The sequence below is a fragment of the Dendropsophus ebraccatus genome, chromosome 4 (genome assembly GCF_027789765.1).
Source record: "Dendropsophus ebraccatus isolate aDenEbr1 chromosome 4, aDenEbr1.pat, whole genome shotgun sequence".
In the NCBI taxonomy this organism is placed as follows: domain Eukaryota; kingdom Metazoa; phylum Chordata; class Amphibia; order Anura; family Hylidae; genus Dendropsophus; species Dendropsophus ebraccatus.
The window spans coordinates 57,824,183-57,847,621 of NC_091457.1; the positions used below are offsets into that span (position 1 = coordinate 57,824,183).

Here is a 23,439-nt window from a genome sequence, read left to right on the forward strand (position 1 = left end):
GAACGTGGATGGGTAATGTATGCCAGTTTAGCAAGAGCTGCAAGGACATCGGTAACAATGTCCTTGCAGCTCTTGTTAAACGATTATCGGGCTGTGTAATAGGCCCAGTAAACGAGCAACGATCTATCAGATCGGCGCTCGTTTACAGGTATTATCGGGCCCTGCTCGGCCCATGTAATACCACCCTTAGGGGGACATTTATGATCTGGCATATCTGAAATGTCTTCACACACACTTGTTGTGCAAATAAATTTGTTCTCATTGGGCCCCTCTATGCCAGTCACGCCAGAGGGGCTGAGAGAGGGCAAAACAGTGGCCGCTGCCTCTGCAGAAAAATGTTAAAGAAACCTCCACCAGCTCTAAGCTGGCATAGGTATCACTACGTGTGCACACTTGTGCACAAAGGATTTATGAAGAGGCATTGCGTTCATACGTAAATCTGGTGAGCGTCTGCACTGTGCTAAAACCGCTGGACTTAATAAATGTCCCCCTAAGACTCCATGGGGGAGATTTATCAAACATGGTGTAAAGTGAAACTGTCTCAGTTGCCCCTAGCAACCAATCAGATTCCACCTTTCATTCCCCACAGACTCTTTGGAAAATGAAAGGTGGAATCTGATTGGTTGTTAGGGGCGACTGAGCCAGTTTCCCTTTACTCCATGTTTGATAAATCTCCCCCCATGTGGGTATGGTGTTTCATATTTTCCTATTGACTTCTCAGCTAATCTTTAGCTGCAGTGTTTTGAGCCTAAAATCACATGCACTAATTTTTGGTGGTTTTTTTCCCCCCAAAATGCCTTTGTAATACAGCACTCTTACATGGTCCGATCATGCAATTGATCACTCCTAGAAAGAAAAGCTTGATGCCCATGTCTGTGAAAAAGGCTTAGCAAACAGCCAACAAGCAAGCTATGTCAGCTGATTGGATCCTTTGTGTGGCCTGTAAAATAATTGTTATTGGCTGCACATTGCACAGTAAATTCAAATGCCCACTGGATTGTTTGTGTGTCCCGTCCACACGATTGATTGGGCCTTGTGATGGCTCTGTATACAAGTGCTGATCTCGCTGATCAGTGCTCATTTGTTTCTGCTAGTCATAGTGCAGCTTTTTTCCTTAAAGTGTCGTTTAGAGACATGTCAAAAGTGTTAATCGGTCTGGATAGAGTGGGGAGAGGACTGCTCAGCAGCACGTCCTCTCCCCACGCTGAGTAGGAAAAAAGAATCAGGCTCCATAGACTTGCATTATGAGCATGTCTCTTCTTTTTTTTAACTCAGAGCAGGGAGAGGGGGTGCTGCAGTCCCCGCTCTATCTCCCGCTCGATTGAGTCTGGACACTCAGATCCAGACTGATCAAAACTTTATGACATGTCAAATGCTTTGCAAAGCAGCAGTGACACTTTAAGGTAAGCACTTTTGGCCCACCAAAAATCAAAGAGTCAATAGTATGGGCTACTGTCAGTATCCTGATGTTGTATTCCGATAATCTCAGTATCAGCGAGGCAGTGTTCTGAAACTTTAGGTAATTGTATGCTCTTTTCTTGCATCTCCTAGTATCATTACACTAATATTGTGAAACAAGTAGAGCAAAGACATTAGTACTCGGTTAGTGATTATTTTATGGCACAGCCATATCGTGACTATCGGCTCTCAGTACACTATTCTAATGAACTTCACCTATCTGATACTGAAACCATGAAAGCAGGTTACGAGTCCTCAGTTTTTCCCATATGGGTGCACCTCTATTTTTTTTTACATTCATTCTAGCAACTTTTGTAACGTTTTTTTTTTTATAAAACTGTAAATAATTCCTTTCTAATCTAATTTTATGCCTTGTCTCTGTGTTCTACAAACATGTATTTCCAGTTTAAAGGATTACAAGATCCTAGTATTGTGTTCTGCATAGAAAGGGAAAGGATGATGAGGAACATAATACAGTCAGTTTCTTTATCTTTTTTTAGGGGCATCTGTGAGTTAAGACCATAGACATCCAGTAACTCTATGGGGTGCAGAGGTATATTTAGACTTAGGTCCAGGGGCGTAACTAGAAATGGTTGGGCCCCATAGCAAACTTTTAATTGCCCCCCCCCCCTCAACCGACCACTACGCCGTCAACACACCCAGCTCTACACAGGGTCTGTACTACATATAAATTACAGTGCAAATATATTTAGTGACTCACAGGGGACTTCTCTTCTGATCGGAGTTCTTCCCTTTTCATCTTCTTCTCTATCTGTCCTGGGCCATTATGAGAACTTCTCCGAGCCACGAATCCACAGAATCTGCCAGACAGACATATTAGGCTCCTCACTCTGGCACCATCCTCATCTCTATACACACTGCACATCTGTTTTGGCCCCTTTAAGCCCTCTTTCAGTGGGTAGCCCTGGCTCCTTATAGATAGTCCCTTGTTCAGTCTTCCACATAGATGGCCCTGTGTGCATCTACTAGAGTAGAGAGCCCCCCCTGTGTTTATAGTAGATGACAACCTCTGTGCATCCCCTATACCAGGGGTAGGGAACCTCGGCTCTCCAGCTGTTGCAAAACTACAACTCCCATCATGTGTAGACAGTCAAAGCTAAAGCTGTAGTTTTTAAACAGCTGGAGAGCCAAGATTCCCTATCCCTGCCCTGTAGTATATGGCCCCCTCTGTGTAGTCCCCTTATAGATGACCCCTCTGTTTAGTCCACTAAAATAAATACCCCCCTCTGCGCATGCCCTATTATATACATCCCGCAGTGTAGTTACCCTTATAGATGCCTCCTCTGTGACGTCCTCCTAATAGATTGCCCCCTGTGTTGTTCCCCTTACAAATAGCCCCCAGTGTTTTCCCTCCCCCATATATATAGCCCCAAGTGTTGTCCCTCCCCCATATATATATAGCCCCAAGTGTTGTGCCTCCCCATATATATATAGCCCCCAGTGTTGTGCCTCCCCATATATATATAGCCCCCAGTGTTGTGCCTCCCCCATATATGCAGCCCCCAGTGTTGAGCCTCCCCCATATAGCCCCCAGTGTTGTCCCTCCCCCATATATATAACCCCCAGTGCTGTGCCTCCCCCATATATATAGCCCCCAGTGCTGTGCCTCTCCCATATATATAGCCCCAGTGCTGTGCCTCCCCATATATACAGCCCCCAGTATTGTGTATCCCCCATATATATATATAGCCCGCAGTGCTGTGCCTACCCCATATATATAGCCCCCAGTGCTGTCCCCTATATATACAGCCCCCAGTGCTGTCCCTCCCCCATATATACAGCCCCCAGTGCTGTGCCTCCCCCATATATATAGCCCCCAGTGCTGTCCCTCCCCCCTATATATACAGCCCCCAGTGCTGTGCCTCTCCCATATATATATATACAACCCCCAGTGCTGTGCCTCCCCCATATATATATACAGCCCCCAGTATTGTGCATCCCCCATATATATATATATATATACAGCCCCTAGTGCTGTGCATCCCCCATATATATATACAGCCCCTAGTACTGTGCATCCCCCATATATATATATATATATATATATATATATACATATATATATATATATATATACATATATATATATATATACACACAGCCCCTAGTGCTGTGCATCCCCCATATATATATATATATATATATATATATATATATATACGATCCCCCGTCGGTTGCAGGTCTCTTCTTCTATCTTCATCTGCACCCGACAGATCAGCAGCTTCCAGGCGAAGTCCCGGGCAGCGCCACCACTGAGCTCAGTGTGCGTCGCGGTGGCTGGGACTTCCGGTACAGGGTGCGTGTCACTTCCTGTACCGGAAGTCCCAGTCGCCGCGACGCACACTGACCTCAGTGATGTCGCTGCCCGGGACTTCGCCTGGAAGCTGCTGATCTGTCGGGGGCGGGGGCAACACTCTTGTGATCGCAAGCAAATGCTGCTTGCGGTCACAAGAGTGATTGACAGGGCGGGAAGCCTATGGCTTCTCGCGCTGTCAATCAGAACACTGAACACCCGGGAGGCCCGCTCGGCCACCGGGTGTTGTAGGCAGTAAGCTCCGGGGGCCCAGGCCACGGGCCCCCCGATGCTAGGGGCCCCGTAGCAGCCGCTACGGCTGCTACGGTGGTAGTTCCGCCCCTGCTTAGGTCTCTGTATTTTCGCAATTACGGATCCAAATTATGGTCAAAATATGGTCCTATAGATCTAAATGGCCCTATTCACATGTCTGTAATTTTTCAGATCCGTTATTTAGCCATACCCTGTGCTGCAAAAAAATAAAAAAAAAATACTGGCATGGCAGCCATATAGCCTTAGGGGCATATGTATCATTCTTTTTGCACCATTATTTACCATTTTTAGCCTCCTAGTAAATCTGTCCGGGAAAGGGGGGGCAGACCTTGATCTAAGATTGGTGTACAAGAACGCCAGTCTTGATAAACGTCCCCCAAGGTGTTTGCTAAACTTGTACTATGGCATCATTGTGCTTACTGCTCATGTGTTGTAACATTTGTAATAAGGTTTATAATTCATGTACTGTGACATCACTGTGTTTATTTCCCTGTACTGTGACATCACTGTGTTTATTTTCCAGTACTGTGACATCACTGTGTTGTTACCACTGTACTGTGACATCACTGTGTTTATTTCCCTGTACTGTGACATCACTGTGTTTATTTTTCAGTACTGTGACATCATTGTGTTTATTTCACTGTATTGTGACATCACTGTGCCTACTGCCACTAAATTGCAATATTTCTGTTTAAAATTCAAATACTGTACCTTCACTGTATTTATTATTACCATATTTTAACATATTTTTAAGTTCACACCTACAAAGTAGATTAGAGAAGTGATTAGATAACAGCTCCCTAATATAAAGTTAAAGGAACAGCGCTATGAGCTATGAGGAAATCTAGGTCTTATTATTAAATGCGAAGGCATTGGGCTTCGTGATAATATATATGGCCATTTAAACAAGGGGAATGGCAGGATATTAATATTTCACTGAGCTGATTTGGTATTTCAGGCGCTCACATGTATAATTTGTAACAGCCAGTATTGTAGATGTGTGTGACAACTCATCGATACCAGGCCAAGCTCAATGTGATGGACACCTAAGAAATGGGATCTAAATGGATTTTATGGACATCAGTTAACCTTAGGTCACACAATTTATTCTTTACCATCTTGCAGCAGAATGAATCTTATGTCCAATGTAACATGACCGGTAGATGAACACTGAAGGTATTCAGCCATGCACCATTTCTATTTATGTGAAATGAGATTTTATAGAACACAGAGGCAAGTGTATGAATCTAGAAATGTCAATGTATGTATGTAAAAGGATGATATTTAACCCTACAGTAATGGCTTTTACGTACCGTATTTTATTTTGTAGTTTAAAAGGGGTTATTCCACAAATAAACCTTATCGCCTATACACAGGGTAGGTGGTAAGTATCTGATTGGTTAAGGATCTGGCTGCTGAGACATTCACTAATTACAAGAACAGGGGTCTCTTGTACACCCATGTGAATGAAGCTTCGGTTGGGCATGTGTGCTGCCACCCCATTCACTCACTAGAAAGTGAATGGAGCAGCAGTGCACAATCTCAATCACAGTTTCACTCACATATGTGGACAAGGAACTTAGTGGGGATCCCAGCAGTTAGACTCTCTGGGGGACATTTATTAAGTCTGGCGTTTTCTGCGCCGGGCTTAAAGATGTTCCCACAGTGCCGACACTACGGAGATTTATGTAGAGGCGCATTGCCTCTACATAAATCCCGTGAGCACCAGTGTGTGCACTAGGAAACCTACGCCAGCTCAGAGCTGGCGTAGGTTTTCTGATCCTCTTTCAGCGAAAAAAATGTTAAATGAAGGGGACCCAGAGTCCGCGCCCCCTGTTCACCATTAAGTCAGTGCACGGAGATATAATTACCTTAATGACTTCAGCATCTTTATAAACTCCAGGCAATTAAACTACTAATGGTGCATTTACACAGAGAGATTTATCTGACAGATTTTGGAAGCCAAACCCAGGAATAGATTGGAAAAAAAGGAGAAATCTCAGTCCTTCCATTATGACCTGTTCTCTGTTTATAGTCTGTTCCTGGCTTTGGCTTCAAAAATCTGTCAGATAAATCTCTCTGTGTAAACGCACCATAAGTGAGAAACAGAAGACTATAAAGAAGCTGTCACAAATAGTTTGACAAATGAGCCCGATCTGGTGCAAAACAAAATAATGTATAATATAGCTGTATAGTAAATGTCCTGATAGGAAATATTACATATCAGTGTACCAAACGTTAACAAAATTGGACTGTGTGTGCAAGGGGGTCACTGAAATACAATGGGTGAGTGAAGCCAGGCATGATTGGTGGTATCTACTGATTTTTGTGTGACGGGGTTTAGGTGGACATTGTAGCACTTCAGAATTACTGAAATGGGATTGCGCAATAACACAATATCTTCCATTCTGCAGTCCGCATGTTCCTGCAGTCCGCATTGGGAGGAAACCCCTGCCCCTCTATGATGCGGCTCCACTGACTCTAATGGAGCTCCCTTGTGTTGTACTTTACATTATTTGGTGATTGTTTTTTATACATTTCAGCAGAGTTTTAAGTCATTGGTTTTATAGTGGATCATGTCTTTAAATCAAGTATGAATTAATAGTTAATTCTTAAAGGAGTATGTCCATATTTCTTTGTGTATAAAACATTAACAACGTAAACATAAACTGCTTCACGTAAATGATCTCTTTACAAAAGAAAAATGCATACATATTTATGGTTACGCAAACAAAACAGTAACTGGAAGCCAAAAACGACTAAACATCATTAGAACAGTAATAATTGTCCTGTTTACAGTCTCCTCTTTGACATGGTTTCTAATGTTCACAGGGATAACCTCTTTTTAGAAAACTGAGATTGCCATAGAATAGAAGCGCAGATCTTGCCAGCCCCCCCATAGCCCATCTGTATGGGTTGCATGTAAAATGAGCAGTAATTAGAGTTAATTTGTAATTAGTGGCCTGCCAGCTGCAGCCTTCCTCCAGAAAGCTGAGAAAACACTTGTCTTACGTTGGTATATTTGACTATTTACAGCTAGTGCTAGATGGTGATTTCTGACAAGGGCTTGTGCCTTGCTTCTTTGCTTCAGTCACTTTTCAAACAATGTTAAAGGCACTACAAAAACATGACCACTTTCTTCGAGAGACATCACCACTCTTTTCTCCAGTTTAGGTGTAGGTTTTGTAACTCAGTTCCATTAAAGTAAATGGAGCTTAATTACAAACCTCACCTGAACTGGAGACAAGAGCGCTGGATAACCCCTTTAAATACACCACTGGTTTCTACTGGAATAAGACTGGCATATGACTAATACATTTAGTACATTTATATGTGGGCAAGGAATTTCTCTAATCTGTCTTACATGATGCGGCTGAGATAGAGGGGGTACCTGCTGACTGATCTGTAAGGGGTCATTCACATTTTTCGAGCATGGTCCATATATACGGACAGTGTGCTACACAGCGGTCTTTGGAATTTATGATCATGCCATAAGCTCAAAAAGCGTATAAATCTATGCTATAAAGTACGCTAAAGTTTGCTAGTGTACTGACGTGCTACAGTCACATTCCGGTAGAAATCATTGTTGGTCTTCAATAGCCGTTTACCGAATATTTATTTGCACTAGCTATCTCTTCTGTTCACCCCAACCATATGAACACTCGACTTAAGCCCATATTCCACGGGTCGTTGGAGGAGCAAACGAGCGCTGTCAGCGCTCGTTTGCTCCTCGTTCGCCGCTCGCTGCCGCCGTTATTCACCGCGGCTGCAGCGAGCGGGTGCGTGCGGGAGGGGGCGGCGGGGAGCTGCGGGGGGGCTGCCCGGGGGATCGCTAGATCGTCCGGGCAGCCCATAGGATATAGCAGCATCTGCTGCCGATGCTCCTATTCAACGGAGCGACGGCAGCAGATCGCTGCTATATCAGTCGCTTGTTTTTCAACATGTTCAAAAAAAAGCGACTGCAACGATCAGCCGACATGAACGATGTCGGCTGATCGTTGCACTCTATTCCACGGAACGATTATCGTCCGTAGCGGTCGATATCGTCCGAAAACGAACGATAATCGTTCCGTGGAATAGGGCCATTAATCAGACATTCATGTATTCTGATAGAGGAGGTAAGCCACTACCAGACACCTCTGGCAGCAGTTTATTTCAGGATAGGTGCTAAGTTTTATCCAATGTACCCAGTCCTTTGGGAGATTGCCATACACATGAGACAGTCAGTCAGTCCCACAAAAATAATGTGTATGGGGGCCTAAACTCAGTTTGCTATTGGACACATTAGGGTTCATACACAATAGATGTAATAAAATACTAACAAAGTGTATAAAAATCTCCAATCATGCACACAAAGGGATATTCCACTCAAATATAACTTTTCACATGTTCATGCCCCTGGTCTAACAACCCATACTTGTTATTGTCTATTCAGTCTCATTTACCCAGTTCTGAGCTGCTGCTTGCTCTCTGTCTTTGCCTCCTCCCCCTCCCTTCTGAGACAGCTGATAAGTCCCTGTCAGGCTTTATCTGCAACATTTTAGCTTCTTTGTAATGCTGGGAGGCTCAATCTGAGGTAAAGTTGCTGATGAACTCACTGTGATTAATCCTCCCAGCATTACAAAGAAGCTACAGTGTTGCACATAAAGCCTGGAAGGGACTTGTTTACATTAGCCGTCTCAGAAGGGAGGAGGGGGAGACAGAGAGGAAATCTCACACACAGATTTTTGTGTCTTCAGCAGAAAGGAGCAGCCAAGAACTGGGGAACGGAGACCGAATAGATAATATCAAGTATAAAATGAAGTGTTAGTCTCACCATGGGCAGCAGCATGTGAAAAATTATGTTTGAGTGGACTACCCCTTTAACGCATACACTTAGACACACATCTAAGCATATAGAAATCATTCTCCAGGCTCCAGCATTGTGTGTTTTTCTGGAAGACTGCTGTAATTACAAGCAGAGATCCTGGACATAACATGAAAACCATATAAGAGACTTAAACACATCCAAAACCAGTTTCCATGAAAACTTCTTCAAAACAACTAATTTCTATGTGCTCCTCCCACACCCTGTGCAATTATACAGTAAATTATTACCTTCAGCACTGACCAGCTGCTTCCAGTTACCTCTTATTTTCATGGTAAGAAATATTTAAAGACACAAAAAGAATGACACTTAAAAGAACAACTACATAAAGTGCTTGCCTATAAATACACATTCTTCACTGGTGCTCATCTCTCACAATGGTCATTTGGCTATCCTTCATTTGCAAGTCTACTCATTTGTCTCTTAATCATATTTTCTTTTCCACTAACTAAAGGGTGTCTCTCACTTCAGAAAGTTGCGCAGTTCCAATCGCTGAGTCCTTACGCTCAGCTAAAGTAAGCAGAATAGCACTTTGATGTGAGCAGAGTTTAAATTAAAGGACTCATCCCTTGAAGGCAAGCAACTTTTTGAAATGAGAGGCCCCCTGTAAGCCACAAAGTGATACTCCCTGGGGAAGATTTATCATAGTAAAAGTTGCCTAATGCAACCAATCACAGATCAGCAATGTAAGTTGGCCAAACCCACCAATTTCAATGGGTCTAGTCCACTATTTTAGCTGATGTTCTGCAGTGAAATGAAATAGCTCAATTGTATTTTTATACATGTATCTGATACATAAGGGATTAGTTATATAATACATTCAAGATGGCCCATTTCTGGACTGGGAATGTGATTTACTATGGACATGCATAGTGTGATTCATGTGTCCATGAAAGCATTATTAGTTACTGAGAATATTTTTGTACCTTAGCTAACAATACAGCATTTTGTTCTGTGGACAAACTGTACATCACTATCAGATGTAAGGCCTGTGTAGCTATAGGTAACAGTCTACAAGGCTTTTGTGGCTAACGGAGCCAAAATTCTCTCAGCCACCTAAGAGGACACCAGACACATGGCAAGTGGAGACCCTGTTACAGATTTTGCATCCAAGAGTAAATGTCTGTATCATACATAAATGTTCAGCTATGTCTGTGCTGTATTTCCAGTGGGGAGGGGAGTGGTAAGCCACCACCAGGCAGCTCCGGTGGCGGCTTATTACTCCAATAACAAAAGAGATGGACAGAGAAAATCCATCATGCAATACATCATCCTCTCACGGGGGAGAATAAGAAGACCACCATGCTGTCGGACAGTAGATTGTGCATTGGCCCATCTGAAAGATACCTAAGGATCTTGTCAACCTGTACAAGCCCTTTGAGACTCTACTGCAGACTGAGTATTGCCATTAGAATGGCTCCATGATAGGTGTGGGGTCTATTTACAACCTCTCCTTTTGTTAAATGTTAATACAGAAACAGACTATTAAGGATGCGCTGAGATAAAATAATAATTGGCTGGAAGATGTTTATAATGTGAAGCTTCTAAAGTGCTCAAACATCAACAAAACCTAGAAGTGTAATAATCAAAAATGAAAAATAATGTCAGAAAGCAAGAAAAACATCCCAGCAATGTTCATGGGAGAGGGTTCAGTGTGCCTACAGGTCCAGCAGTTACTTCTTAGCAGTGAGGTACTGTACATGTCACTAAAGGATTGGACTATGGAGTATACATAAGGAGGAGAAGCATTTGGCATTTGGTTAAAGAGTAGAGATGAGCATTCCGCATTTGAATACTGGTGGCTGATGAAGTTGGATACTGCCCGAGGGAGTCCTGAAAAACCTGAATACAGCCATAGGCTGGGTTCACACTACGTATATTTCAGTCAGTATTGTGGTCCTCATATTGCAACCAAAACCAGGAGTGGATTGAATACACAGAAAGGATCTGTTCACACAATGTTGAAATTGAGTGGAAGGCTGTCATTTAATCCTCTCAAAAGAAAAAAAGCATATGGCTGTCATTTAATGGCAAATATTTGCTGTTATTTTAAAAAAACGGCTGTTATATTGAAATGGCAGTTATTTACTGTTATATGGCGGCCATCCACTCAATTTCAACATTGTGTGAGCAGAGCCTTTCTGTGTTTTCAATCCACTCCTGGTTTTGGTTGCAATATGAGGACCACAATACTGACTGAAATATACGTAGTGTGAACCCAGCCTATTAGACTGCATCCAACTTCTTAAGCTATCAGTATTCACATGTCGAATGTCATGCTCATTTGTACTAAATAGCTGTTTTTGGCTTTAAAACGTTGCAGAGGACACATTGATAGGACAAAGGGTGTGTTCCTAAAGATTGGACAAAAAACAAGCCAAAGTAAACAGCAGTTTTAACCAAAACCATGTAGCTATATGTGCCTAATATGTGAGAACGCACCCATATAGTCTTACAAATAATTAGGCTGAAGAAGAAAAGAAGTACTACTAATTAATAATATTGAAAAAAGAAACTTTGAAGCCATGAAGCCTTCTTTCACAGGTTTGCTACAGTTATTAGTATTTAGATACTTTGATTTTCAGTCAGCATTTACAAATTAACTGGAGCTCTCAGCAAGGGCGAGCGCTAACATAGTTTTAGGTCCCATGTGACCTCCCAAAGTGGGCTTATATTTTTTCCCAACAAACATACATTCATCCCCTCCAGGCAGGAGATTATCAGGCTGTAGCTCGATCAAAGCTCATTTTTGGTGGATCGATAGCTAATGGATATCATTCAGTCGTGCCATGTATAACCGTCTAATCTTTAATGCTCATTAGTCTGACACAACATTTACGGGCAGATTGATCCTATTAGAGACATAGACATCGTGGCAGACTGGTATACACAGAGGAACCACTGTCTATATTTTTATATCTGTGGATCTAAAATACATAAAAAATAAACTATGAGGCTCAGGGTAAATTACTGAGAAGACAATATCAGAATTGAAGGATTACAGATCATTCATGGAATAACTTGAAAAAAAAAAAATACAAGATGACGTGTGCTGTACCTTTCCTGGTGGCTTTCTAAGTTCTCCTCCGCGCATATCCATGGATGGTGGCACTTGATAAATTTCTTGGGCTGGGGTCATTGAAGGTGGCACCTGGTAGATATCTTGTCCTGTCCCTGCAGAAGGTGGAATTTGATAAATGTCCTGAGACTGAGGTGGGCTGGTGGATCCTACGGGCACCTGGTAGAGCTCCTGTGATTGAGTCATGGATGGGGGGACCTGATATATGTCTTGACTCGTGAATTGATGAGGGGGGAGCTGGTTTTGATAGGTAGATTGCTTAGAAGGGGTTGTTTGACCAGGGTGTGTTGGCCCTTGAGGGGTCTGGTAATGTGTTTGCTGTCCTTTAGGTGTAGCTGGAACTAAGTAAACACTATCTGCACTCTGGCTCTGGTAAGATGGGTGCATTGGGGTATACTGATTTGTGGAAAGAACATTATAGACACTTTGATTGTTATAAGGCAATGGAGTTTGAGGTGGTTGCTGAGGGGCCTGTTGTTGAGGTTTTTGTGGGCTCTGGTCATTTCCTTTCTTGTCATACATTCCCACCAGGATTTTCAGCCGGTTTCCTGGGACAATTCCTTGCCTTCCATGCAGAGAACAGAGCCACCAGCCTTCTAGACCTTGAGTGTTACGTTCCAGCACCGTCATGATATCCCCTTTCCTAAAGGATAACTCATCGGGTGACTCTGCCACATTGTCATACAGAGCTTTGGCCAATACATTCTGCAAAAAAACACAGACAGAAAAACATTAATGAAAATATTTTGGGGAGAGGGAAAATTATTACATCACACACAGGTTGATCATGTCTACAAAGTAAGGCTAAGTTCACACAACGTAATGTAATTATTTACAACTGACATGTCAGTTGTGTGCGGCAACTGTTCATTGAATAGCAGCCGCACAACCCTCACAGGTCCCAGTTCCGGCAGCACTTTGCATTGTGTGCAATGGTGAATTGAAATGCGAGCGCACATGGATGCGCCCACATCCCGATTCAATAGAAAAGAAGTTTATCCGGCTAATACTGCAGTACTGGCCAGGATAAACTTCACTGACAGTTTCAGAATTTAACATTTTTGCCTAATTCCGGCCAATTCATTATGATATGGTAATACTAAATACCAGGAGCATGCAACCTATGACTGTCCAGCTGTAGTTACACCAGAACTGAGGAGCCACAGCTTCCAGTGTAAACAGAGGTTTATAGGATCGTATTGTGCTATAATAAATAGGACTCTCTAAGTTACAGTGAGCAAAGTAGCCTACAATATATTTATATTTTTTTTTAGATATAGAGAAAAACAAACACTGAAACAGTAATCAACTTTATAATAGAAAAATATATTGCTCTATGTAATGTTATAAGCTGCAGTAAGTTAAATAAGTAGAGGGCGATGTGTGCAGTATTCCCTCTCACATTAATAAATGCATCTGCAAAACAAATAATAAAGTAGCTAAGAAATGCAGAGGAGTAATGTAACATTCTAAAATATTAATAGTTTAGTTGACTCTATTCAAGGAATGTGAAGTATCTTGCAGCAGAGCCATAGAGGTCAAAGTGGTCAAGTTCAAAGCTACTAGTGCTAATCTCTCTGTATGTAGGAGAAGAAATATTCCCACCAACCATACGAGACACTAGTTAACAAACCACCACATTCCACCCAACAATTGTGGTTCTATCTTACAATGATTCTCCCACGGAAAAAAATCCACATGTTGCCAAATACAAAGAAACAAAAAGTTTCCATAGTTCCCTTTCAAACCATTTTCCAGAAATCAAATAAAAAAAATGTACCTGTAATGTTTTAGTAAGGCCTTATGTAAATTGTGTGTTAAACCGGTATTCCGGGAAAAACTATACTTAAGCATGTTGCCGGGGCTGCGGGGGACATGTAAGTAATGTATACTTACCTGTTCCGTTCCCCCACTGCTGCCTGATCCTGGGCCACTTGCTCTGCACTGCTGTCTGTGTTTTTACAACATACATTAACAACACAGCAAATAGTTGCTTAGCATAGAGTCTATGCTGAGTGGCAATTTCCAGTGGGAGTGGGACACCATCCAGTAGCAGATTATAATAGGTCCGTTTCGGGTGGTAGCCCTGGGCCCTGAGCTCCTGGGGGGCCCATGGCCACCAAAAAAGACTTATACATTTAGTGGTGTATTGTTTGCTGGCTACAGTTCTGCTATGATTTACAAAAAAAATGCTGCTTTTTTACCACAGTTTTGCAAAAATCAGGGCATCATGACACTATCTATCCTGTACTCTTAGCACTACGCTAGTGTTACCATAGTTACAGTAGGGTGGGGGGCCCAGGCCTGGTGACCTGCCCAGGGCCTATGGTAAAGTTAATCCACCCCTGACGTCATCTTATGTTGTGAAAACAAACAGTGGTGCAGATTGGGTGGCCCAGGATCAGGCAGCAGTGGAGGAACAGGACAGGTAAGTATACATTACTCACATGTCCCCTTCAGCCTCTTTTACACATCCTTTCATTTTGTCTGCATTTGCAGACCTGCAAATGTGGACAGAATAAGGATCCATTATTATTATTATTATTATTATTATTATTATTATTATTATTAATTTTTGAAGCGCCCTTGATTCATTTCTATAGCTCCATACACACACTTGTACATGCTACTGGTCCATGTTGGGGCCAAGTCCCCTATTCTGAATAAATGGGTCTGTGCTAATGCGGACAGCTACTGGAGCACAACCACAGTTCTGTCCCTATCTGTGGTGCAGGCATGGTGTGAATCAATGTGAATCAGGCCTTAAAGATATTGCTAAGAAACAGATAAATATAATTTCTTAACAATTTTTAACGAAAGAGAACAAGTCATTTGCATTGCTTGACTTATAAAATTCAATTTTATTGTATCAAATACCCTATAAGAGAATTTAGGGAGTCTCTGTTCAGTCCAACTATCAGTGGGATATAGGTGAGTTTTTCATTTTTTTTTCTTCAATAAACAGACATCCTGATTGAGACAGATATTCCATTTTACGCAGCTTTAAAAGTAGATTTATGGTCAAGCATGTGCGTAGAAATAAATGTAACATTGAAAACCCAGGCCCACATATGTTCTGGGTATAGGCCAATGTTTGATACACGGCTGAGTGCTTCTGTAAGTGCCCTCCACACGTTGCTTATGTTGTAAATACAGCTGTTGGTGAACGCACCTGTCTATTGATATGTTAACCATTAACTGTACTGAAATGTCTGCAAATGGTTAGTTTCATTACAGAGAGTATCTGCATTGCATCTGGTTTTCATCTCTATGGTGCAGTAATGGTGACTGAATAACAGGTAGTCTAAAATCCGTCTCAAATGAATATGACCAACATGTGAGAATATAAGCCAAATAATTCAGGTACATTTCCTGCCTGTTTATGTCCCTTCTGCCTGCACCCCATTTATAAGGCAACACATTGCTTATCTGAAGAAACCTGGGAGTAAAGAGAATGCTCAAGGCATGAAGAAGACTCTCTTAATTCCAGATAAACATGTTTGCTCATTGCCTAACAGACTAGAAGCTCTTCAGGGCAGGATTGACAAATGTTTGATGGAAAATTGTCCCTCCCAGCATGAGAATGCAAGCTTTGTAAAGGGTTATTAAACGCACTTATCTAAAACATTGGTTTATAGGTTCTGCAGGTAACATCTATGTGGCTGTGTCTATCTTAGCATTAACTTATCATTGAAGGTTTGTGCTGAACAGATCTGTAATCTTTGGGCCCATGTTGTACCTTCATGTGCTTTCACAGAATCATACAGGCAGCACACATTGGAGAAAAGAAGAATTTGGCATGTTAGCTTTCGACATGCCCGATTCTTTGTTTCCACAAGAGATAAGCCACTGCCAGAGGAATCCAGCAATAGCTTATTATTTTTTTCCCATACATGCACACCTAGTCAAGCAGCCATAAGGGTGAGTCAGGACAAATAGCTATCATCCAGCAAATATCTAAAGAATATGGACTATAGGATATAGTATATGGTCATTTTGTTTAAACAGAAATAATAAACGGTGGGTACCCAAACACATGGCATAGCTACCAGCCAAACAGCTTTCTCTTCCCATCCATCCATAAAACAGCCCAGCATTCATATATTTTAAATGGAGACAAGGGATAAAGCCTCTACCAGAGGACTCTTAGGGTCCTATTCCACAGGCCGAGCAGGGCCCGATCAACGATGTAAACGAGCGCCGATCTGCTAGATCAGCGCTTGTTTACTGGGCCTATTTCACGGCCCGACAATCGTTAGCGAGGGCTGCAGGGACATCAATACCGATGTCCTTACAGCCCTTGTTTCCTACATCACCTGTCCAGGCTGCAGGTCTTCTCCTTCTTTCGATCCCGCACGACAGAATCAGCTTCGGAGCGGCCTGTCTGAACTGACAGACTGCTCAGCCAATCACTGGCCGCGGTGGTCCTTGGCTGAGCGGTCTGTCAGCTCAGACAGGCCGCTCCAAAGCTGATGCTGCCGCGTGGGACCGGGAGAAGCAGAAGACCTGCAGCCTGGACAGGTAAAGTATCATGTTTGTGAAATCGGCGGTTTGAACCCTAATGAACATTAAGCCGATGACACAGTCATCGGCTGATCGTTCTCTCTATTCCACGGAGCGATAATCAGCCAATTCGGCCAATTATCGCTCCGTGGAATAGGCCCCTTATCCTGATGAGAACAAAAGGATCAGTATTTGAAATCCAATATGCCTGATCCTTTTGTTTTGGGGGACCCCCATAGACATTAGTCAATTGTCCAATGCATATGTAGGGCCTGTAGGTCTTTTCTGCTCATTAAATGTTACAGATATCAATATGGAGCCGAGTCAGGGCACAGTCACAGTAAACGTCAATTATGTGCAAAGTAAGCATTTATGGGGATTGGAATGCTTTCTTAGATACTTTTTTCATAATCTCAGCAAATTATATACTGTATCTGTCACATGCTTCACATTAGGTACATATCAAAGCATAACCTAAAGTCTATCTTATCTACATTTTCAGTCTACTGCCTTCTGTACGTGGGCCTATATGCTTTTAATAGCTGTTGATGAACATACATTTGCTATCTCACCTGTTCACCCCATACACACAAACCTCTTGAACCTTCATATGTTCTGAATGGCCAGAGGGGAGGTAAGCTGCTGACAGAAACCTCTGTTGGTGGCTTATCTCTCTAAGGGTCTAATTACACGGACATTGTAATAAAGACACTGATCAGCCAAAAGGTGTCGCTTAAAAATCATCGGTCGACAGCTACACATTGCTGCCTGAGTGGCCTCCAAAGTGACAGGCGGCTCAGCCATTGACTGTCCTGTCTCAACTAGTGATTCGCTGAGCAGCCTGTCACTTTAGAGACCGGCTCAGAAGTGCGAGTGGCGGCTGCGGGTTACGGCTATAGATTAGTATTAGTATATGCAAAAAAGAAAGGCCTGGCCGGCACCACCTCGCGTCTCCACATAGCCTGCTGGTTATGGATCACAGTAAACTTTCAACAGAGGGAAATGTCTAAAACACATAGAAAAAGAACAGCAACGGACCCTTTCTTGTCCTGATTGACACTTCCTCCGGCTGCCATATACATTTGTGTATAGGACTGACATGAGCTATTTTTCCTAGCTCCTTTAGTTATTCTGAAACTGTATAAGTTGCTAAGCTCCCTGTAATTTACAGTAAGACACGCAATACAGTAAACATTCATACAGTTTAACATTAATAAAGCACTACTACGATATAACACTACAACACTATAGTACAAATACGGATTCTATGTTGAGACTGGAAAGTCTGTTCAAATAAATAAATGACTTGATTTTAAATTGCATTCATCTGAAATTATTCAGCGGTTTCTCCCTTTCCTGCCAGAAGTCGTTTAATGTCACATGTGGATGAAGGAGCAGTTACACAATATTTACTTAGTGGCTTAATCACAGGGCAGTCAACCGTTCTCATAGCTCATGTCCAACCTCTTACTACAGCAACATCCCAGGTTTTTTTTCTTGCTAGTCCTACTTTTATCATTTGTTAAAGTGTCACTGTCATTAGAACTTTCAAAATCAACAGTAGATGTGATAAAAAGAAAGTTTGCAATTTACATTCATTATTTTATTTTTTTTAGTTATCATGGAAAACATGGCACTTCCTGTTTTCTGACTTTTTTTCTCAAAAAACAGGAAACAGTCAGAAAAAAGGAAGTCCAGGTAATCTGAGCGCTCACAGAGAGAAGGCAGTCATGTGATTGATGGACACATTGAGCCGTTTTTTTACAACTAGCGCAAGTCAGAATATCTGCCTTCAGGAAAATGGACCTGGATTTCTGGTAAGTATAGCTTTGTTTTACAGCATGTTAACAACAAAAAATAATGAATGTATTTGGCAAACTCTAATGTTGATTTAGATTTTGAAAGTTATAACGAGAGTGACACTTTAAGTGATATCAGTAAAAACAGTTAAAGGGGTTGTCCGGCGATAAAAAATTATTCACAGAATAACACACATTACAAAGTTATACAACTTTGTAATGTATGTTATGTCTGTGAATGGCCCCCTTCCCCGTGTCCCACCACCCCCCATCCGTGTACCCGGAAGTGTGGTGCGCTATACATACCTGTCACGTGCCGACCACGGTCTCCGATCCTCAGCAGTGACGTCTTCTTCGGGCGGCCAGCGGATCTTCCCGAGTGCTGGCCGCCCTCTGCAGCGTCATCCAAAGCTCAGCCGCGATTGGCTGAGCATAACTGGCGGCTGAGCGGCTGATGACGCGGAAGAAGACATCACTGCTGAGGATCGGAGACCGTGGTCGGCACGTGACAGGTATGTATAGCGCACCACACTTCCGGGTACACGGGTGGGGGTGGTGGGACACGGGGAAGGGGGCCATTCACAGACATAACATACATTACAAAGTTGTATAACTTTGTAATGTGTGTTATTCTGTGAATAATTTTTTATCGCCGGACAACCCCTTTAAGGTGCTAATACACAAAATGATTTTCGCCCAAACTTGAGCAATTACCGTCCTTTCCAGCTGATAATTGCTTGATGTAATAGCTCATGCTGAAAGATAGACAACAATCAGCCGACATGCACAATCTCAGCTGATCGCTGTCTTTTAGCATGTTGAATTAAAACGACAATGATCAATAGGAGCAGCGGGCCACAGCTATCTTCTATGGGACACCCGTACGATCTAAAGATTGTCAGGAAAGCCCCTCCCATAGCTTCCCACGATGAACGCCCCCCCTGCTCACTGTCTGTGCGTGTAAGCAAGAAACAAGGAGCAAGCCAGCAATGACCTGAGGTGGTCCTGAGGTGGTCCTTGCTCCTAAATATCGGGCTGTGTAATAAAGCCCAAAAAGAAGGAACATACAACACATGTACAAGAACAACCGGTGGCAGTCAGACACCTTAAATATTATATTTCTCTTAAAGGGGTGCAGGTATTTCAACTCAACTCTTATTCACTGGATTGGAGTTGCACTGTTCAGAGATCAATGGGTACATGTGCAATCAGAGCCTCTCATCCATATGCAGGAGCAATGTGCGGAGAGAGTCAGTACCCACTGTGTTGGGATACCACTTAGCATAGTCTCTGCAGTTAATATCCCTATCCCTAGTTATCTCTAAGATGTTCTTTTGCATTTAGAGGAAGTAACAGTGTTGAGGCTAGAATACAATTGTTAAGTAAATTTGAAATTTCCATGTGATAGGGTCCTTAAATTGAAGAGCAAACTGACTTACAGCTAAGCAATGGCGTATTTTTGAAGCGTGAAGCTACATGCGTTTTTTGCACAGGTTGTTAACAACTGATGCTTTGCTAACAACAAGCTTCACGCTTCAAAAATACGCAATTGCGTATTTTAATGCAGAACAATCGTATAAAGCCAACCTGCGTTTTGCCTGCTTATTTTTAAGACTGATTCACGCAGCAAATACGTCAAGTGGGTTTGTACCCTAAAGGTGATCTCATTAGTAGAATATAACTATGCCACATACTGTCGGAGACCAACAATCTGTTATATACTGTATAGATATATTCATGCATATGAGTTAACTAAAGGATGTGAACAAACGAACATCTGAGACCATGATGTCTACTGGTCTTGTCCTTCCTGTGTATGTTTGTGTGATGTCAGGCAGCTCCGCAGCTGGATCTCTCCAATACTCCATTTCATGAATAGCTCCCACTTCTCTGCATATTGAGCCGGCTCCTACTCTATGCGTGTTTGGAGAAGGAGACAATGGAAGCCTGAGCACTACTTCTTCCTTACACTGTAGCAAGGCCGGAACTAGGAGCATGAATGGGTAATTTATTGAATTAAACAGGCCGTTTCCTCCAAGTGAACACCACAACATTACTTTTTTTGACCAAGAACTTATTGTATGCCTTTAAAAGCATCTCGGCCTGTGAAAAGACCAATTGACTTTGTTGTAATGTGAAAACAAACAACAAGGGGATTATTTAGTATACTCTATAGTGCGCAGCGTAGCTGCTTCATGTTTGCCATATTTATATCGGCTGGAGCGTGCCAGCCTAAAGGGGTATTCCCAGAGATCTGCCAGCCGTATATATAAGGTAAGGGATAACCAGCTGATCAATGGAGTTCTGACCTCTAGAATGCTCACAATCCACAGAAAGGGGACAAAATTATCCCTGGAAATAATGTTGAGCAACAAGCTTGGTAATGTTCCTTAGCCCAAGAAAGATGAATGGAGCACTGGTCGCACAGCATTTATTCCAGGAACAATTTTTTCCTGAATTTTTGTATACTAAGGGGGTTGTACCACAATGCACATTCACCTCCTATGGTGATAAATATCTCACCACAGCTGGGACCACCACCAATCACTCGAGCAGGGTACTGAGCTCCCTCATACATGGAAACGAAAATCTATGTATGGTCTTATATTTGGGAAAATAACATTTTGCTGGTTGAGTGTTTTCTGACAGACATTACCTGTCAGATCAAATGCAGTTAATATTTTCACTTTCCAAATTGCTCCATCCTATCCTGCTATGGAATTTGACATTGACTTTGTCCCCACTGGCTGATCTGATGTAGTCATTTCACAATCCTTGGCTAATATCACACAATATGACAGGTTCATTTATATGGGTTGCTGGAGGTAAACTTCACACATAATTGCTCTGAGAATATTCCACCTATCAGCCACAGGCAATATGTTGATATGTATTGACATTGCACAAGGCAAAGGAACCGATTATTATCAGCTGTATATGCGCAATAAACACATCCTTTGGGCGAGTGCTCTAGGGGAAATCTGCCAGTATAAACAGCTAGGAAAGCTGGCACACTCAGGATGTATGGGTAGTGTTCTAAGATATGTGACAACCTTGAAATTTTGCAATAAGGCAACGTGTTCACCTCTATTTCAGCATGAATAGTCTGTGAAGACTCTTATAGCAAAATGTGGAAGAAAAATTAGTGTAGACTTCTGGCTGATTTATAATCCACATACTGAAACAATGAGCTAGGCCAGACGAGGAGCTAAAGGAGTATGTGGGGGTCCGACCACCCGGGTATACCAGTGTATCATCATAACACAGGCTTGACTAGGTACCTTTAAATGATGGTTTAGACATCTGGTGGTACATGGCCACATACAGTGTCGAACCTGTTCCATGCAGATTTCTTATAACATTATATATTTGTATACAGGTGTTTGTGTACACATTTCGTAAGCCAACATACAAGAAAAAAAATTATGCCATGTATCAAATGCCATGTAACATGGCACCCTGTTTTAAAGGTACGTGTTTTCTAATCTAAATGAACTAGCCATTTTCAACTGAAAGTAGAAACATGTTGAGACCGCAAATAAAAAAAAGAGATCTCTGCACTATTATTGTCCATGGTCTGCATTCACACCACAACTGTGCCTTCTATAGCCGGCATTCTGTCAATGGGTTGCTGATGTATATGAAGGTAGTCAGCTACTGACTATATCCGGGCTATTTTCCAAATGTATAAATGCATACCCTAAAGCTCAGCAAACCACATTTAGCGTCTGAATGGAAACACACATGCACATGGGAAGTGACCTGAATGTAGTCACTAGGTGTCTCGTCTTGGCCAATGACTGGCTAAGAGGGCAGTTCATGCTCCAACTTCCTAACTCAAAATAGGCAGAAGCAAGAGGAACGCACAGAAGTAGGTGATTATTGCTTGTTTGTTAAGTTTACTTCATGCCCAGCAACATTGCCTTTAAAGCCAATGGGGCCCTTGCCTGTCCATGCTTCTGTATGTCGGCATCCCATTTTGACAGGAGGCTGACAATTATGTGCCACAGGAGGCACGTAACCGAGCTTGAACTTCCATTATGGATCTATCACATATTCCATGCATTTACATTTTTTTCTTGGTATTCTAGTTTTGTCCCCTGCTCTAAAACGATGATTTCATCTTATTTGCACCACACAGAGTAAATAAACCCTTTGGTGGTCTTGTAAAACAATGAACCCAGAATATATGTGCATGCACAATAAAACCCAAAGGGTCTAAAGACTGATATGAGTACAGATACTGTCTCCCCCCTTTCACTATGTGCAGTTCTCCGCACCATCCACATGCTTAGATGCTGCACATTTGATATATACCTGTATGAAACTTGTCTGTGTCTTCTTTCTGCTCTAAAATGGAATAATCTTATCAGTAGAAGGATGGCTCAACTTCCATAAAGCCCCACCTAGGTGACACAGTTAACTGATAAAATGAAGCCATTTCACAGCAGAAAGACGTTGAATACAGGTATACATCAAATGTGCAGCATCTAAGCTTGTGGATGGTGCAGAGAACCGCACATAGAGCAAGGGGTGGGGGTGGGGTGATTTTAATATGCTTTAATACGCTGCCAATAAGAACTGGTTGTGAAGCAGGAAATACTTGAACTCATATGGTACCCTTACAGAACACCATATGGAACTCATATGGAAGAACAAAAAGCTCAGATAGTACCTGTAGAGAGCACAATGATAATGAAATATCTGACACTCGTGTACTCTGTATATATGTACAGTGTTCAGGTTTTTCATACTGTCATGTGCTGTCAGCACCTAGGCATGCTATGTGTACAAGTGCTGACCCATATTTCACATGGGAGGGGTCCACTTGTTACATACCCACGTTTAATATTTACAACTGAAAGCCATGCCTCAGTATGATATCCACCATAAGACCTATTGTACTTGTTAGTACTAAGAACCCAACCATCAAACTGGATTATCAATTGATTCTTAATAAATCAGGATTTTTCCTAAATACATTTCAAGTATAATGTTGTTTCATGTGGTGCCAGGACTTTATCTGACTCCAAGAGCAATGAGCCCGAGTGCACTGAGCAGCTGCAAATGTGTTCAAACATTCCAATCTCCCTGACACATATGCAGTGTATATGCTGAAGGCCGCCTGCAAACTAACAGCAGCCTA

General features: G+C 42.2%; 1 protein-coding gene across 1 annotated transcript in view; it reads right to left on the bottom strand.

The window, feature by feature from the left end:
• The window catches only part of BCAR1 (BCAR1 scaffold protein, Cas family member), a 102,017-nt gene that overhangs the window by 39,502 nt on the left and 39,076 nt on the right, over positions 1-23,439 (bottom strand). Inside the window, exon 2 of the mRNA XM_069965917.1 lies at positions 11,971-12,696. Coding sequence (XP_069822018.1) covers positions 11,971-12,696 — 726 coding nt within the window. The remainder of the gene's footprint in view (positions 1-11,970; positions 12,697-23,439) is intronic.